We start from the raw sequence: 17,587 nt of genomic DNA on the forward strand, positions 1-17,587 counted from the left end.
CATCGTCCAGCTGGGTGGGAGTGCACTCGCCTGGTTCCATCCTTATCTATCTAATTGTAGCCAGAAAATCATCTGCAATGGCTTCTCTCCCCACTCCTGCATCATTACCTCTGGAGTCCCCCAAGGATCTATCCTTGACTATTCCAACGCACTCCTGGCTGGCCTCCCACATTCTACCCTACATAAACTTGAGGTCATCCAAAACTCGGTTGCCCGTGTCCAAACTTGCACCAAGCCCAGTTCACCCATCACCCCTGTGCTCGCTGACCTACAGAGGCACCCGGTTAAGCAACGCCTTGATTTCAAAATTCTCATCCTTGTTTTCAAATTCCTTCATGGCCTCGCCCCTCCCTATCTCTGCAATCTCCTTCAGCCCCACAACCACCTCCCCCCCCCCCAGCCCCCCCGAGATATCTGCGCTCCTCCAATTCTGCCCTCTGGAGCATCCCTGCTTATAATCGCGCAACCATTGGTGGCCGCGCCTTCAGCTGCCAACGCCCTAAGCTCTGGAATTCCCTCCCTAAACCTTTCTACCTCTCTCTCCTCCTTTAAGATGCTCTTTAAAACCTACCTCTTTGACCAAGCTTTTGGTCATCTGTCTTAATTTCTTATGTGGCTCTGTGTCAATTTATTGTCTTATAACACTCCTGTGACGCGCCATGGGATGTTTAACTACATTAAAGGCGCTATATAAATACAAGTTGTTGTTATACCCTATCGAAGCGAGATCCTGCTACAAGGATAATTACATGAACAATTGATAACCGTGACTATCTCCTATGGGCCTACAGAGTTCACTGCTCCTGGAAGAAGCTTTTCATGTTTAGTTCTTACGAATAGGGCTTGCCTCTAATATTGAGCGGACTTCACCCAGCTCTACCTGACTACCACCTCTATCGACCCATCCACTGCCTCTGTGTTTTCACACTGCTTGCCCGACATCCAGTATTGGATGAGCGGCAATTTTCTCCAAATAAACATTGGGAAGACCAAGGCCGTTGTCTTCGGCCCCCGCCACAAACTCCATTCCCTCACCAACAATTCCAGCCTCCTTCCTGGCCATTGTCCGAGGCTGAATCAGAGAGTTCGCAACCTCGTGTCACATCTGAGCTTCCGGTTCCATATGCTATCCATCAAAGACCACTTACATCCACCTCTGGAAAATCACCCGTCTCTGCCCCTTGCCTCAGCCCATCAGCTGCTGAAACCCTCATTCAACATTAGTTACCTCCAGACTCGACTGTTCCAACGCCCTCCTGGCCGAGCTCTCATTGTCCACCCTCCGTGAACTTGAGCTCATCCAAAGCTCTGCTGCCCATATCGCAAGCTGATCTACAGGCAGCTTGTACCACAGGGACAGCTCTTCACACGGACTTGAAGGTCACCACTGCACAAAGGTGTACGCCTATCATTTGAGGGGTCAAACCAGGGGAAGCCGCCTTCATTTTTGCCTGGCACTTGCTTCTCTTGGGAAAGGTTGACAAATTTTTCACATCCATTTTGAAAATTATAATGGCTGAAACAATATTTGGCCCCATATGCAGCCACTTACCTTTAAGTGTACCTATCCCTTTAAAATTCAGCCGCTTGCTGCATTTTCTAACGGGAACCATTTGGTTAACTGTCAGAAGAAGGTCAAAGCTGTGCTGGAAGTGTATGTTAATTATTCAAATGACCTGACCCTGCAGAATTGTGCACATCAGCTCAATGTGCTGTTAGCTGGCTTTGCCTTGGCAGTCAGCCATTCCGAAGAGTTTGCAGGAAGTGCAAAATTGGGGCTATAATACAAAGCCTGTGTAACACTCTGCATGATAGATACAAGGGGTTCCACACCACTGTAATGGGCCATGAATCAAACCTATTATCAGTGCAGTTCAATTCATACAATAGCTCTTCAGTTCAAATCATGTGATTCAACCATGAGCGCCTGGCGTCCATTATTGTTCACCAGGCTGTCTGCTCCTAGTTTGCCTTTGTGAACACCTCTGTACGTCGCACAGAATAACCGAGGTTGGAGTGTGTGTAGTACATGGATGTAATCCATCTGGGGCTAGAGATGATGATCTGGTTTATGAACCCGTCTCAGAGCCTTAATTCGTAACTGCTTTGTTGTGTATTACAGCCTGCGTGTTACTGTCTGTATAATACACAGAACTTGTGTAAACGTACAGGTCTATAAATCTGTCTGGCCCCAAGAGCGGGATAGCCCACGGCTGGCCCAAAATTGGGCCTCAGGCCGCCTTCAAATAATTTGGACATCCGCTGGCGCCTGTTGCGCTTCCACAGCAGCTCAGTCACCTTCGGAATAGAATTTCGGGCCACTTGCCTTGCCGACAGTGGCCCTCAGATAAATGCCAGGAGGGAGGCGTGTCGGGGCGGGGGGGGGGGGGGGAAAGACAGCGGGAGGGGGGCTGATTGCGGCCAGCAGCTGTGGTGCCGGGGGCTGGGGGGGTGGGGGGGAGCACTCCTTCTCCTCCTGGCTCCACATGAATTTTTTTTTAATGATAATTTTACTTACCTTTTTGGTGACGGCCACTGACCAGGCCGCATCCACACCTGGAAAACCTGAGCGGAGTAGGCCATTCACCTGCTCTGCTCAGGGCAGTCCAAATCTCCTGATGGGTCCTAAAACAGGTGTTAGGACCCATCATTAGCACATGCAAAGGGTCAAAAGACTGTTTTAGGTGGCTGCTCTGGACGCCTGAAATATAGCCCAACGCAATTCCAGGCGTCTTTAGGATGCAGAACATTGGCCCCCAAAACTCGGCCTCATTGCAACCGTTTTAAAATGGGAATAATGTCCAATTTCTGCCCCACAGCGTCACAGTAATATACAGAACCTGTGTCATCTGCTGTGTCAACATACAGTGTCTGTGTAGTACACAGAACCTGTGTTGTTACTATGAATGCTATTCAGTTCTGCAAAATATGAAAACTCAGAACCTAAGTGATGTCGGTAAGATTATATTGATGTCTAGCCTAATCCTGAGCAGCCCTGCCCTAATCCCGAGCAGCCCTGCCCTAATCCCGAGAGATGACATTCACCCTAATGGAAGGTAATCTGATGGGGACTATGGAATAAACTGGTTATCAAGCTGCTGTAAACCACTGGAGTTAACTTGCCACTAACTTTCCACCCCCACAGTGCATGCACCAGGCTGGTACATCAGTAATGAATTAAAAACAACAAGTAGTGGAACCACACAGCCGATCACCTGGCAACTGAAAGAGAAAGTGGGTTAACATTTCAGCGAGGACCTTTCATGAGCACTGCCCGGCCAACGAACACATGGTTTCGGGGATATCACCTCTAAACACAAGGTCAAGAAAATCAGCAACCATTTGAATGTTCAGCTCACAAGACAGGTTCAGATGGAGGCTCTTTGATCGCATCCTTCCAGAGTACAACCCCTACCATCTTCCCCTTATAGCTTTTAATGTCCCTGAGCAGGCAGATGGGACCTCAGTGTAACATCGTATCGGTAAGACAGCAGCTCACAAGTCTCAGCCTTGATTTCGTATGTAGGGTTTACACTTACAACCTTCTAACCTAGAGATGCGAGTGCTACTAACTGAGCGGTCAACTCAAATGGACCTTCAGACCATTGAATTCCAACTCAGATCCAAATGAATCAGCTCAGTGAAAGCCAATAGAAACATTGATTAGCACCAAGCTCTCCATCCCATGGGTTCAGATTGCAGGTGCATCGCGCACTTCCATTGGGCAGTGAGATGGGGGTTCAAGCCCGCGACGCCCCACACTTGAGTTCTCGATCTCAACCTGATCATTGAGATGGTGACTTGAAGGTGAAAACCAGAGGGCACATTCACCCAGACCATCCTCACACTTGTTAGTGACACTGCCACAAGAAGGGGCTGAAAACAAGGAGTGGCATAGTCATAACCTTAAAGACACAGAATGAAAACGATTTAAACTAAGTATCTATCTTATATATCTATAAACGAGTCGATCTGTCTGTCTGTCTGTCCTTCTGTCCTCGGGTGTGCGTCTGTCCGGCTATGCGCTCGAAAGTTATAGAGCGTACCTACGCGCGCGTTACCTCCAAAGAAAGCTTACGGTTCCGGGACGGTCGTAAGTGTATTTACTTTTTGGTCGGACGAAAATTGTTCGCGCCTTATGCAAAAAACCTTCAAAATTAAACTCATTATCTGCTACTTAGCATTGATTGACTGACGTCAAGGTTCGACCAATCCTGTGCCGTCATGATTGACCAATCCTACAGTACAGTCCCCTGATGGTTGGCCAATCGGTGTGTGTGTGTGGGCGGGACTAATCGTTTTCATCTCAGGGATGTGGCAGCCATTGTTTCACTGCTTCCAGCTCAAACTACTCTGCTTATCCAGCTTTGAAAAAGTTAGTATCTCTTTTAAAAATAACATAAGATTTACCAAAAACATTTTATAAGTACTTTCACTTTCATCTTTCAAGGTATTAAAAGGTAGAAATGTTGCCCGGCAGCAGATTGACAAAGACACAGAGACAGGGCCCAAAAGCCTGGGACTCGATTTAAAATGTTGCCCGGCAGCAGATTCACAGAGGGACACAGAGAGGCCCCAAAGCCTGGGACTCGATTTAAACCGCCCGGCCCAAAACAGCCCTGGCAAAGCCGGGCTCCCCCAGCTAGTATATTTATAACAGAAAAGCATTGTTAGGGACAGAAAGAAGCCGTTTGGCCCAACAAGCCCAATGCTTCCCACCTCTTCTCAGAGATCAACTCCAACCAACTGCCTTCTCCAGTTATTCCTCAGTTACACCTCTATTCAAAAACTCATCTGATTGTCTCTTCAACTCATTTTTATTGTCACTTCAGTGGCCTTCCCTGGCCGTAAAACTCTGCTACCCTTGAGGCCAAAAAACAATCCAAAATTCCATTCTTCTTCCTAACTTCTTACATTTTGAATCAGGTCTCATGTTTAAACCCATCACCACAGTGACGATACAAGTGTTTCAGTCTTGTGTTCAGTACAAGGAGATAGGCTAGGGTTAATTTTACACCCCAGAATAAAAAAGTTTTGGAAACAACATGGCTGAGCTGACCGAGATGTGTGTAGGTAGTAAATAAAATGAAACCCTCAATAAAGATCCCGGTGTACTTACGTGACAGCGCATTGTGCAAAGGACAAGTACTCCACCAACACGTCCAATCCCTTGTTCTCCTCATTCAAAAACTCCTGCACCCAACTATGAGGAAGGAAAAACTGGCAGTTAATCAGATTCAAGTACATTGCGATGGTGCCTCAACAGGAAGTTTCCCAAAACAACATTGGGATCGGCCAATGATGGACCTCAATGGTCTTTTATGGCCTTGTACATTCCTAGGTTCGGAATCCCTAAAAATTCAGCAACAAGGAACTATGCTCCTGTGGTTCATGTATTCCAGCCAGTCATACCCAACCCACTCTCGGAAGTAGTTGAGATTACCCTTCACAAACCTAATACCGTCTGACACACCACAACAACAACTCATACTTACACACCAAGCTTAACATAGCAACATGTACCAAAACTCTCCATGAGGGTATAGTTACCGAACAAGTCAGAAGAGGAGTTTGGGGAGTAGGGAGAAGTGCTAGGGTAGGGGTCTGCGGGCACGGTTGTAGAAGGTAGGTTTTGAAGAGGCTTTTGAAGCTCTAGGTCCATGCCCAATGCCCGCACATTTATCCTGGTTTGTAAACCATTTAGTTCTTTCAGGAGTACATCTACCAACTCAACCTTCACCAGACTGGACGACAAGTTACATCATAAAGAACATTTACAGAGTAGCTTATCAGTATCTCAGGGCATCACAGAGCACATCGCCAATCAGTCACCATTGTTATGTAGGCAAACACAGAAGCCTATTTGCACACAAATATCTCACAAACATTAAATGAGATGAGTGGCCTGTTTCTGTTGGCGTTAGTTGAGAGGGGAATATTAACCAGGACACCAGGAGAAAGCCCTGCTAATCTTCAAATGGTGTTATGAGACCTTCAACATCCACCTGTTAACCTTTTGGAAGACAAAAGTTTCTTCTTCATTTTTGTTTTGTCAATGATTTCCTCATTTTCAACCTGGGCCTCCTTGTACATTGTGCCTATTAATAACATCAACTTTCGTTAATTGTTTTGTTTTAATTCCAGCCTCTTCCCTAATTTGCCTTTTTCTTTTGCTTTGGGATTTATCTTCCCTTCTCTCCTGACGGCACTGAGGTATACCGAGGTACATGTCCACAGGTGCCGACACTGCCAGTACCTCACCGAGGCAGCCTTGCTTAATGTGCGAGCCCAGGCAGTGAATGTCAGCAGACTATCGGACCATGGAAGCCGAGTCACATCTTGTCCTCACCCAATGTCCACACACACAGATCAACCATGGCGAGAATTAGGGGCAGACTTGCGATGTGGGCCCACGCGCACCAGTGACTGAATTGGGACTGCCCAGTTTAAGCTTCCTTCCTGCTCCCTCAGCCACAGTGGGTGAATAGGAACAGGAGTAGGCTATTCAGCCCCTCGAGCCTGTTCCACCATTCAATGAGATCGTGGCTGACCTGTGACCTAACTCCATATACTCACCTTTGGCCCATATCCCTTAATACCTTTGGTTAACAAAAAGCTATCAATCTCAGATTTAAAATTAACAACTGATCTAGCATCAATTGTCATTTGCGGAAGAGAGTTCCAAGCTTCTACCACCCTTTGTGTGTAGAAGTGTTTCCTAATTTCACTTCTGAAAGGTCTGGCTCTAATTTTTAGACTATGCCCCCTAGTCCTAGAGTCACCAAACAGCGGAAATAGTTTCTCTCTATCTACCCCCCTTAATATCGTGAAAACTTCGATCAGATCACCTTTTAAATTCTAGGGAATACAACCCTAATTTGGGTAATCTCTCCTCGTAACTTAACCCTTGAAGGGCCTACAGGTCTAGGGAAACAGTTAAACAAAGAGTAGAGGGAAATAATCTTCCAACTAGAATGAACGGTGATTGGGATCTTGCTCTCACTAGTTGAGAGCTCCATTTTAATCCACATCCCTGTGCACATGCTCGCTGACTACTGCGGACTTCCAGATGCTTGTTGAACCTGACACTGAAAGATAATTATCACGTTTCAGGTTAACTGACTTTCCTGGGCCAAAGATCAAAGGTTACGATCACTGGTATCCTGAAACCTGAAAGTCCAGGTCCGACAGCACAAAGGTACTCAATGGCTTTCAGTTCTAGTTGATGGTGGCTGAATCATAACCACTCAGGAATCAGTGCTGCTTGAAGTACAAAGGCCTGGACACTATTGTTCTGTATTTTTTTTTAATGCTTCTGCAGGGAGAAATTGGGTCGCGCCCCCTTTGTGCCCCAAAAAGGTTAGTGCCCCCGCGCCTGAAATTCAATGATAGCGCCCCAAGCAGGAGGCGGGGCGCTACTGGAAGCACTCCCCCTCCCTCTTGAGGCGCTCCAGTTTAATATTGCGGCGCTACGTGCAGCAGTGGCATTAAAGGGCAGGGGCCTTGCGCAGCGCAAACCGGGGCCATGCTGGGCCACCAGGGAGTGGGGTTAGGCAAAAGAGCCCGGCACTCGAGGAGTGCCAGGCTGCTGGATCGCGGCCGGCACCCCGTGGGAGGAGGGCAGGCGCTGGGGAGGCGGCACAGAAAAAAAAATGGCTACCCGGCACCTCCCCTTTAAATATCGCCGCCCCGGCAGCAAGTACGCCCCCTGACCCTGTCGGACATAGGGTCAAGGGGCGCGAACCAAGTTAGAGGCCGGGGTGCTGCGCATGGTGATGACATCATCGCTGGAGGCACAGCGCCGTGGGGCGCTACCGGTTACCGCCGCCGCTAACCTCCTGCTGAATTTCGCGGGAGGCATCAGCAGCACCGCGCCCTGGTTGCTTTGAGCCTGTTAGCGCCCCCTTGGGGTTGGGAGGCTAACGGGAGGCGTAAAGCAACCGAATTTTGCTCCCCTCGTCTCTAAACAATATATCACACAGCTTTTAATATGCCAGCGGGGGACACTCACCCGATGTGATTGGTCCGCAGTGAAATTTCAAGCTCTCGCAGAACCTGGGTTGACTCTTGGACTCGCCTCTTGAACTACAGCAGTTGGCATGAAAAAGTAAAATGAGAAGTTTCTTTAGTGCTTTCTAGAACAGAAAGTCATTCCTCAGTCACACACGGGTCGCTCTGGACTGACAACCCCTCTTGTATTACTGAAACACTTCAGTATTAGTGTTGCTGTCCTGTACTGAAGCTCGGGGTGCTGTGAAAAAAAGCCCCATTTACGTTGCAGGGCAGATTCTATAAAACTGGCAGCAACTGAGGTAAACAACTGGTCAGGTGGAGGATTGCTCCTGTCCAGCTGTTATAAAGTTGCACATCACAACTTTCATTTTTGGCAACTAGACCTTCTCCAAATTTGAGCATCAAAGCGAATACTGCATCACTGGCCCGTGGGATCCGGGGGGGGGTGGGGGAGGGGGGAGGAAGCCTCGGCCTGTGGGGGAGGGGGAGGGAGGAGCTTCAGCCTGTGGGGGGCAGGAGGGGGGGAGCCTTGGCCTGTGGGGGGAGGGGGAGGGAGGAGCTTCGGCCTGAGGGAGCCCGGGGGGCCCTCAGCCTGTGGTGGGGGGAGGGAGGATCCTCGGCCTGTGGGGTCAGGGGGGGAGCCTCAGCCTGTGGGGGGCAGGAGGGGGAGCCTCGGCCTGTGGGGGGCAGGGGGGGGGGGGTGGGGGAGAGCCTCGGCCTGTGTGGGGGGGGGGTAGGCCTCGGCCTGTGGGGGGCAGGAGGAGGGAGCCTCAACCTGTGGGGGAGGGGGAGAGAGGAGCTTCGGCCTGTGGGGGAGGGGGAGGGAGGAGCTTTGGCCTGTGGGGGAGGAAGCCTCGGCCTGGGGAGGGCGGGGGAAGCCTCGGCCTGTCTGGGTTTGCTAAATTTCAGCTGCCAGGTACTCTTCATTCACTGACAGTGCAAGTAGGCCTGTACCCACTTGGGGAGGCTTTGTCCACCCAGTTTTGTACAGGAGAGGACGAGCACCTTCCTTCAGGGTCAGCACCTCGCTTCCACTCAACGTGTCCACAGATATCCTCAGCCGAGAGCAGACACGCAGGACAGAGACGACTTGGGGAAGGGGAAAGAAAAACATTCAACCGTCACAAGCATTTCATGTTGGCTTTTTTTATATGACTTTTGAAAGTTGTTCTTGCCTATTTGGGGCTATATGACATAGCTTTGCTGCATGCAATGGCCTCACAGCCTAAGACACTTCCCAACTTGTTTTTGTCATTACATCCACAGCTCCATTTACCCATCCTGAAACCTGACCAAATTTAAATGCACAAGACAACAAGGTGGCATCAGTGCTCTGCCGATCGATTGTCTGAAGAACATGACTTCCAGGCTTGCAAGCCAGAATTAAGGGCAGTACACGTGCTTTCAGAGAAGCCATTTTAAACAGCTGCAATATTTGCCAATTGCCACCATGCTAAGCATCGTCTTACAGTTGAGGCAGTCCCTGTACCGATTGGTTCCAGTCTTTTTTTAAATTTGTTTTTATGGGATGTGGGATCACTGGCAAGGCCAGCATTTATTGCCCATCCCTAGTTGCCCTCGAGAAGGTGGTAGTGAGCCGCCTTCTTGAACCGCTGCAGTCCGTGTGGTGAAGGTACTCCTACAGTGCTGTTAGGGAGGGAGTTCCAAGATTTTGACTCAGCGACGATGAAGGAACGGCGATACACTTCTAAGTCAGGATGGTGTGTGATTTGGAGGGGAACTTGGAGGTGGTGGTGTTCCCATGAGCCTGCTAGGTGGAAGAGGTTGCGAATTTGGGAGGTGCTGCCGAAGAAGCCTTGGCGAGTTGCTGCAATGCATCTTGTAGATGGTACACACTGCAGCCACGGTACGCCGGTGGTGGAGGGAGTGAATGTTTAAGGTGGTGGATGGGGTGCCAATCAAGCGGGCTGTTTTGTCCTGGATGGTTTCGAGCTTCTTGAGTGTTGTTGGAGCTGCACTCATCCAGGCAAGTGGAGAGTATTCCATCACACTCCTTACTTGTGCCTTGTAGATGGTGGAAAGGCTTTGGGGAGTCAGTTGCTTGAACTACTTAAACAGGTTCTTGGCCTCTTACCTTCCTGACCCCACCCTGGTCCAGGAATCCTCTTAATTTCTGAATGTAAGCAAACGGAGGATTCTTCACTTGGAATCGTTCCTACAATGAATAAAGCAACAGTCAGCAAAACGCTCAGCAGAGGAGACAACTGCAGTAAGGTTATTGTCCTGTACACTACCTGCTCACTACGGGTTTCAATTGAAGTGTTAGTTTAAACAGAGTCATCTTTATAAAATCAACCAATAATATATTAAAGATCTTACATTTCTACGCAGATCCTGTTTACAGAACCTTACTTCCTGTTGTCACGTTTCTCTGTCAACTTTTTATAAATCTGGGAGGTAATGTCAGCGTCGCTGCCTGGTCGTAGCGGATTGTCCGTCCATTGTAGAACCTGCCCGATATTCATTTCCACTGATTTCAAAAGGGTGAAAATGGGATGGGTTCTACAACAGGTGGGTGATCTACTCCGCCCATGTGGCGAAGTTAAACATTTCCCCCCCACTCCCCCCCCCCACGTATCATTATGGACAATGGAAGCTGCCTATGTAAACTTGTCATCTTGTAATTCGAGTCTACCAAGAGCAGCGACGCTGTAGTCACTCCTCACCCTCTACCGTGGAGCAGCACCGAGGCTCCAACCAATGACTTCCCTGCTTCTCAAGTTAACTGTGTATTTTGTTATCTAACCATAAATAATAATCTAAAATCAGATTATTATATCATGATATAAGAGGAGAATTGTATGGCTTTCAAACGGGGAAAGAATGAAGCCTGCTGCCCTTGTCCGATCACCCCTGACCCTCTAACCCGCTCCATCTGAAGACTACACGTGGTCTCCACTCCCCACGTGGTCTCCACTCCCCATGTGCAACATCAGGGAGGCTGACTGGCTAACAACCTTCACCTTTTTGTGTTTCTCTCGGCCTTTATTTTAAAAACCATAGATGTTTTATTAAACTCAACATAAAGAAGATGTAAAGACTGCTTAAAAGCCACACTGGAACTGTGCAAACTAGAAGCCAACAAGTGGGAAAAACTTGCTTAAGATAGGAAAGCCTGATGAAAAACCATCCATGAAGGCCCCTCCTACTACGAGGCCCATTGCATCGCTTACGCCGAATGTCAACGACAGCTGAGGAAGTCTCGCCTGAAGAAAAAAGATCCCCAACCTGTTGTATCCAGGATTCACTGCTCAATCTGCAGACGCTCATTCCCAGCTGTCCCAGTGTCAGCTGTGGCTCAGTGGGTAGCACACTCGCCCCTGAGTCAGAAGGTTATGGGTTCAAGTCCCACTCCAGGGACTTGAGCACAATAATCTAGGCTGACACTCCAGTGCAGTACTGAGGGAGTGCTGCACTGTCTTTCAGATGAGACATTAAACCGAGGCCCCGTCTGCTCTCTCGGGTGGACGTAAAAGATCCCATGGCACTATTTTGAAGAAGAGCAGGTGAGTTATCCGCGGTGTCCTGGGCCAATATTTATCCCTCAATCAACATAACAAAAACAGATGATCTGGTCATTGCCACATTGCTGTTTGTGGGACCTTGCTGTGTGCAAATTGGCTGCCGCGTTTCCCACTTTACAACAGTGACTACACTTCAAAAAGTACTTCACTGGCTGTAAAGCGCTTTGAGATGTCCGGTGGTCGTGAAAGGTGCTATATAAATGCAAGTCTTTCTTTTAAATCAGTCTCATCAGTCATCAAAGAGATCACTGCAGAAAATGAGCTGAGATTCTGGCTGTCTTCTTCGAAGTCGAAGTACGAGCGAATAAATAATAACAATCCCAACCAGAGGAGGAAGCCAATTAACAGGCATAGTCAAGGCTGAAGAACACATTTTCAGGCACCGGTCTCGCCCGAGAGGCACCAGTGAGCAGCAGGTACCCAACGGTGGTCCGCTACAGCTCGCCGGATGTGGATGGCAGGAAATCAGCCCGTTCCTTCGCTGAGCTGGCTGGTAAGGCAGGCTTGGGGGGAGGTGCCGATCCCGCAAAGGGGGTGAGCACGAGCCGGCAGTGGGCTGCAGTATTGTTGTGGAGCTAGGAGACGCACTCCTGCTTCTCCTGGCCCCGCAGAAATAAAGGAGTTTGGGGCCCTTTGGTGGATTGGCCAGCAATGGTCCCTTTTAAGGATCGCTGGTTTTGGCTGCTCACCACCTGGTACAAGTAGGCAGAGTGTTGGCAATGCACGCTCTACCCATCTGAACTCCGACAATGGCGTAGTTCCCCGCCTTGCATCTTTAAACAGCCTCCCTCCCGAAACAGGCAGCCATGTTATGCGTCCAGTTACAGGCCTGCCTGAAGATTGCCTCAAGTGGACCTCGGGCGTTCATGCCTCCCTCCCCCCATCTTCCTCTGCTGGTTGCCTGCTTTTCAGGGCATGAGAAACGGGCTCTGGAATTCCAGGATACATTGCAGGACACCTCGTGCTGCTCGAGCTTGAATAAAGCACCGTGTGTTCCTTGAACAGGCTGCATCGCAGTAAATCAGTTGTTAATGCACCGCTGAAGTTCCTCCGCCCTGGTTCCCAAATGGTTGGTGTCGAGTATTGATTGTGAGTTTGACACGAGTCAATACGGTAATGTAATGTGCGAGTGTAACACCAGTTAATACGGTAATGCATTATGGGAATTACCCAGGAAAGCGGCAGTCAGTCATTTTAGGAATAAAGTAAAGATCACAGTTATAAGCCTGTCTGCCTGACTCTGATTTAATTCGACGTATCTACATGCTTGATTGAACGCATTAAAGCATAGATACAACATTGGCGACGAGGATAACGAAAGGAATCATTTTAAATAAGTAGTTGCCCAAGTTTTAGTTAGCTAGGATGGAGAAGGCCGGCATTCAAAATTTTGCATGTTTCGCCGAGCCAGCCACGTTGGGTCCAAGGTGGACGAGGTGGTTAACGTCTTTTGAGCTTTATGCCGACGGCAAAGGACTCATTGTCGACGATACCTCTACAGCTGCCACGAAGCAGAGGAGAAGAGCTCTACTTCTACACCTAGCAGGACCAGGTGTCCAGAATATCTTTTCAACTCTACCAGACACAGGAGAACCAGCAGACTACACGGCGGCGGTTAGTGCTTTGAATCACTATTTGTGCCCCAGGTCAACGCAGCATTTGCTAGACAGACTTTTCATAAGTTGTCCCAGAAGGCAGGTGAGACTGTGCAACAATTTGCTACTCGCTTGCGGCAGGCTGCTAAAGACTGTGCTTTTGGGGGGGGGGGGGGGTGCGGATAATCAAATAAGAGACGCTATCCTGAGTAGCTGCACGTCAGCCTATGTGCGGAGGAAATTGCTAGAGGAAGGGTATGGTCTAACGCTCGCCCGCATGTTACAATTGGCCTCACAATGTGAAAACGTCGAGGAGCAGATGTCAGCCATGTCATGTACAGAGAAGGTGGAGACAGATACTGTTCGTCGTGTTACACAGAAAAGAGGGTATTATACGAAAAGCTCGACAGAGAAACCAAAGGGAAATGGCGATAGGAATGAAAGGAAATGTTACAGATGTGGACACACAGACCACATGGGCAGAGATCCGAACTGCCCAGCACGTGGACAAACGTGTCATAAGTGCAAGGGAAAGGATCATTTCTCCAAAGTATGCCGTACAAAGGGTACAAAGAAACACAATGTGAACAATGCAGAGGAACAAAATAACTGTGCATTGGCTGTTACTGGAAATAACGTGACAGAGAGACTTACCTTTTGTGTGGGGGGAGTAAACCTGAGAATGTTAATTGATTCGGGTGCAACTAGTAATGTGATAGATGAGAATACATGGGAAGGATTAAAGTCAGAGCACATTAAGTGTCAGTCACATGTCCCTAAGACAGAGAGAAAGTTATTCTCTTATGCTTCTAGCCGACCACTGTCAGTTAAAGGTGTATTCACATGTAGGATTACAATAGGTAAGAGAACTGAGCAGGTGGAGTTCATTGTGGTTAAAGGCCATGGAGAACCGTTGCTAGGAAGGGAGACAGCCATGAAACTGGGAGTTTTAAAAATAGGCGCAGATGTCTCAGCTGTGGTAGATGTAAGACAGCTACTAGAACAGCGGTATCCAAAGGTGTTCCAGGGAATAGGAAGGCTGAACACAAAACAGATCAGTTTGTATATCGACCCACAAGTGAAGCCTGTGGCCCAGCCACTCAGGCGTATACCATTCAACTTAAGGGGGGGCAGTAGAGGCCAAAATAAAACAATTGAGGGACATGGACATTATTGAACCTGTAACTGGTCCCACCCCATGGGTAAATCCTGTGGTTATTGTACCAAAAGCGGATAAGGATGTAAGGTTATGCCTAGACATGAGACGAGCAAACCGGGCAATAGTGAGGGAATGATATCCAATCCCCACCATTGATGAGATACTCCAAGGTATGAACGGCTCGACGGTGTTTAGTAAGCTAGACCTGAAATGGGGTTATCATCAGCTAGAACTGACCCGAGTCACGAGAAATCACAACGTTTGCAGTACATAACGGAGTATACAGGTAGAAGAGGCTGATATTCGGTGTATCTTCAGCTAGTGAGCAATATCAGCACGAGATAGCTAGTGCCTTAGCTGGAATAGAGGGTGTTGAAAACATCTCAGACGACATTATCGTGCATGCACACGACCAGGAAACGCACGACAGACGCCTGCACGCTGTCATGACCAGACTAATGGAAAGTGGACTGACACTAAACTCAGAGAAGTGCCAATTCAACATGGACTGATTGATTTTCATGGGAATCCTGTTGTCTGAAAAGGGCATCGGACCAACAGCAGAGTGCGAGCGGTGGCAGAAGCTCGGGAACCAGAGAATGCTACAGAGGTGAGGAGTTTCTTGGGACTCGTTGGGTACAGTAGCAGATTCATCCCGCAGTTTGCAACGCTATCAGAGCCACTGCGACGCCCGACGAGAAAAGACACACCATTTAAATTTGGATCACAACAGAGACAGTCATTCAGTGCACTCAAGGAAGAGTTGGCCAGAGCCGGCACTTTAGCAAATTTTGATAAGGACGCACCAACCAAGGTGATAGCAGATGCCAGTCCTGTAGGTTTAGGCGCAGTACTAGTTCAGGACCAACAGGGACAAGAGGTGCCAATATGCTATGTAAGTCGTAGTTTAACAGACTGAGAGGAAATACTCTCAAACAGAGAGAGAGAGGCCTTAGCTCTTGTATGGGCTTGTGAGAGGCTGCATCCATATGTGTATGGCCGAAAATTTAACTTGGTGACTGACCATAAGCCATTACAAGTGATATACGGCCCACACTCTAAACCCTGTGCCCGTATAGAGAGATGGGTACTTAGATTACAGCCGTACGATTTTAAGGTGATACACATTCCAGGCAAGCAAAACATTGCAGACCCACTGTCACGATTGCTGGGGGAGACAGCAAAACAGGAGAGACATTCTCATGGCTCAGATGAATACGTGAGATTTGTAGCTGTGAGTGCGACGCCAAAAGCACTCACTACTAGAGAGGTGGAGGAAGCCTCTGCTGCCGACCCAGAGCTGACTGAGGTACGGAAGGCAATCACAAATGGACATTTTGAGAACTGTAAAGCTTATGCAAGCAATTGCAAACGAGCTGTGCGTAGTGGGGTACCTAGTTCTTCGGGGAACACGCATCGTGCTACCCACAGTGTTACACGCACGAGCCCTGGTGTTAGCACATGAAGGACACTTGGGAATAGTTGGAACAAAGCAACATCTCAGAACCAAAGTTTGATGGCCTGGCATGGACAAGGCAGCTGAAAAACACTGTAAAGCGTGCCTCGGCTGTCAGATAGTAGCCAGACCCAACCCACCTGAACCGTTGAGACCAACACCATTACCGGAGGGCCCCTGGCAGGGTGTAGCTATAGACTTACTGGGACCCTTGCCATCCAACCACTCCATTCTTGTGGTAGTTGATTATTATAGTCACTACTATGAATACGACATCATGACCTTCACAACAACAGAGAAGGTTATTGATAGTTTAGAGTCAATCTTCAGCCGTCATGGTTTGCCAATCACCTGCAAATCTGATAATGGTCCCCAATTCAGATCTGAATTATTCAAAGAATACTGTGAAAACAATGGGATCAAACACCTGAAAACGACAGCAAAATGGGCTCAGGCTAACGGAGAAGTCGAGCGCCAGAATGCATTGCTGATGAAGAGAATCAGAATTGCTCAGTTAGAAGGACTAGATTGGAAACGTGAACTTAGAAAATATGTGACTGTGTACAGGAGCATTGACCATGCCACAACAGGAAAGAGCCTGGCAGAGCTGCTCTTTAAACAGAAAATGAGAGGAAAGCTGCCAGACATCACAGAGTTGCGCGCAGACATGGAAGTACGTGACCGGGACGCAGAACAAAAAGGCAAGTCCAAACTGTACGCAGATGAACAGCGGAGAACACAATACTCAGAGCTGGAAGTTGGCGACACGGTGCTGGTACGGCAGGACAAAGTGGACAAGTTCACCACTCCTTTTAATGCCACACCACACAACGTTTTGAGTAAAACAGGGAGTCAAGTAGTAGTGGAATCTCCAGACGGAGCACGTTACTCGAGAAACACTACGTTTGTGAAGAAATATAGAACCAATGGACCAAAGGAGACATTCCATGAGCAGGAGGAAACACAAGGGACTGAGGACAGTATATTAAACCCAGACACACATGCCACTGTGACACAGGCAATACCCACTGACACCAACATGTCAGGCATACCCAATACAGCCAGACCTCAAAGGGTTAAAAGAAAACACCAAAGACTGTCTGATTATGTCACAACATAAACTGTGCGAGAACTGCATGGGTGATGTTAAATGTTTAAACCTGGGAATTATTTAGTTGTGTGGTAAGACACAAGTTTGTAAAAAGTTTATAAATCAAATAAGTTATGCAGTGTTATTGTAAGTGTAATGTATGTAATGTATATATACCTTAAGGGAGAGAACTACTTTTTACAGCTCCTGTATACTGTAGTACCGGCCGTGACCACACCTGTATATAAACCCTGAGTAGTGATCTGTATAGTTAGTTCTAGAGTAACCCTCATTCAGTAAACACCTGTTGAATCGTTCCCTGCAGTCTGTTGTCTGATTATTGAAGGACACAACATTAAGATACACGGATCTAACAGTAAGCAACTGTTTGTAAACTGCAAGTTTGTTTCCAAGGAAAAGGGGGATGTCGTGTATTGATTGCGAGTTTGACACCAGTCAATACGGTAATGTAATGTGCAAGTTTAACACCAGCATTATGGGAATTACCCGGAAAAGCTGCAGTCACCCATTTTAGGAATAAAGTAAAGATCACAGTTATAAGCCTGTCTGCCTGACTCTTATTTAATTCGACGTATCTACATGCTTGATTGAACGCATTAAAGCATAGATACAACAGTTGAGTTTGTACTTGGGGAGGGAATCGAAAGGAACTTAACTGGCACAGTTTCCTTCGTTCTATAATCGGATTAAGCTATCAGTGAAAGCTTG

The 17,587-nt window shown here is 48.0% G+C and overlaps 1 protein-coding gene across 3 annotated transcripts in view; it reads right to left on the reverse strand.

Annotated features, from left to right (window-relative positions):
• LOC147101457 (formin-like protein 1) overlaps positions 1-17,587 on the reverse strand; it is a 271,912-nt gene that overhangs the window by 110,764 nt on the left and 143,561 nt on the right. For all 3 annotated transcript variants that reach the window (XM_085966591.1, XM_085966593.1, XM_085966592.1), the window contains exons 3-5: positions 10,109-10,189; positions 8,012-8,085; positions 5,120-5,203 (exon numbers count right to left, since the gene is read on the reverse strand). In XM_085966591.1, coding sequence (XP_085822717.1) covers positions 5,120-5,203; positions 8,012-8,085; positions 10,109-10,189 — 239 coding nt within the window. The remainder of the gene's footprint in view (positions 1-5,119; positions 5,204-8,011; positions 8,086-10,108; positions 10,190-17,587) is intronic.

Source organism: Somniosus microcephalus, chromosome 24 (genome assembly GCF_052327205.1).
Source record: "Somniosus microcephalus isolate GS21.2 chromosome 24, FLI_Smic_1.0, whole genome shotgun sequence".
Classification (NCBI taxonomy): Eukaryota; Metazoa; Chordata; class Chondrichthyes; order Squaliformes; family Somniosidae; genus Somniosus; species Somniosus microcephalus.